General features: G+C 62.0%; 1 protein-coding gene across 4 annotated transcripts in view; it reads right to left on the reverse strand.

Annotated features, from left to right (window-relative positions):
- Positions 1–640, reverse strand: part of ltbp4 (latent transforming growth factor beta binding protein 4) — a 45,233-nt gene that overhangs the window by 10,080 nt on the left and 34,513 nt on the right. For all 4 annotated transcript variants that reach the window (XM_017303077.1, XM_017303076.1, XM_017303079.1 and 1 more), the window contains 3 exons: positions 455–574; positions 256–369; positions 63–182 (listed from right to left, as the gene is read on the reverse strand). In XM_017303077.1, coding sequence (XP_017158566.1) covers positions 63–182; positions 256–369; positions 455–574 — 354 coding nt within the window. The remainder of the gene's footprint in view (positions 1–62; positions 183–255; positions 370–454; positions 575–640) is intronic.

The raw sequence follows: 640 nt of genomic DNA on the forward strand, positions 1-640 counted from the left end.
GTGTGTGTGTGTGTGTGTGTGTGTGTGTGTGTGCGTGTGTGTGTGTGTGCGTGTGAACACACCTGTGCACTGCCTGTTGGTCAGTGTGTATCCTGGACGACACGACACACACCTGTACGACCCCACAGAGTTCACACACATCTGGCCCGGACACTGAGACGGCTCCGCGCACTCGTCCACGTCTGAACACACAGCGGACCCGGTCACCGACCCGACCGCTCCCGCCGAGCGGCGCCGCGACCGAACCGCGCCTACCTGTACAGGTGTTGTTCTGGAGCCGGTAACCGTGGCGACAGACGCAGCGGAAGCTGCCGGCCGTGTTCTCGCAGAGGCCGCCGGAGCACGGGGACTGCCGGCACTCGTCGATGTCTGCGAACACGACGGAGAATCGGAGCTGGACGGGTCCGGTCCAATCGGAACCCGGCGCCTCAGGTGAGAGGCAGGTTAGCGTTACCTGTGCAGATCCCGTTGAGCAGCCGAGATCCCGGCTGGCAGGGCGAGCAGCGGAACGAACCCGGCATGTTGACGCACTCCTGACCCGGACACCGCAGCGGATCCACGCACTCATCCACGTCTGGAACACACACAGGTAAACACACAGGTAACAACATACAGGTAAACACACACAGGTAAACACACA

This window comes from Poecilia reticulata, unplaced genomic scaffold (genome assembly GCF_000633615.1).
Source record: "Poecilia reticulata strain Guanapo unplaced genomic scaffold, Guppy_female_1.0+MT scaffold_159, whole genome shotgun sequence".
Classification (NCBI taxonomy): domain Eukaryota; kingdom Metazoa; phylum Chordata; class Actinopteri; order Cyprinodontiformes; family Poeciliidae; genus Poecilia; species Poecilia reticulata.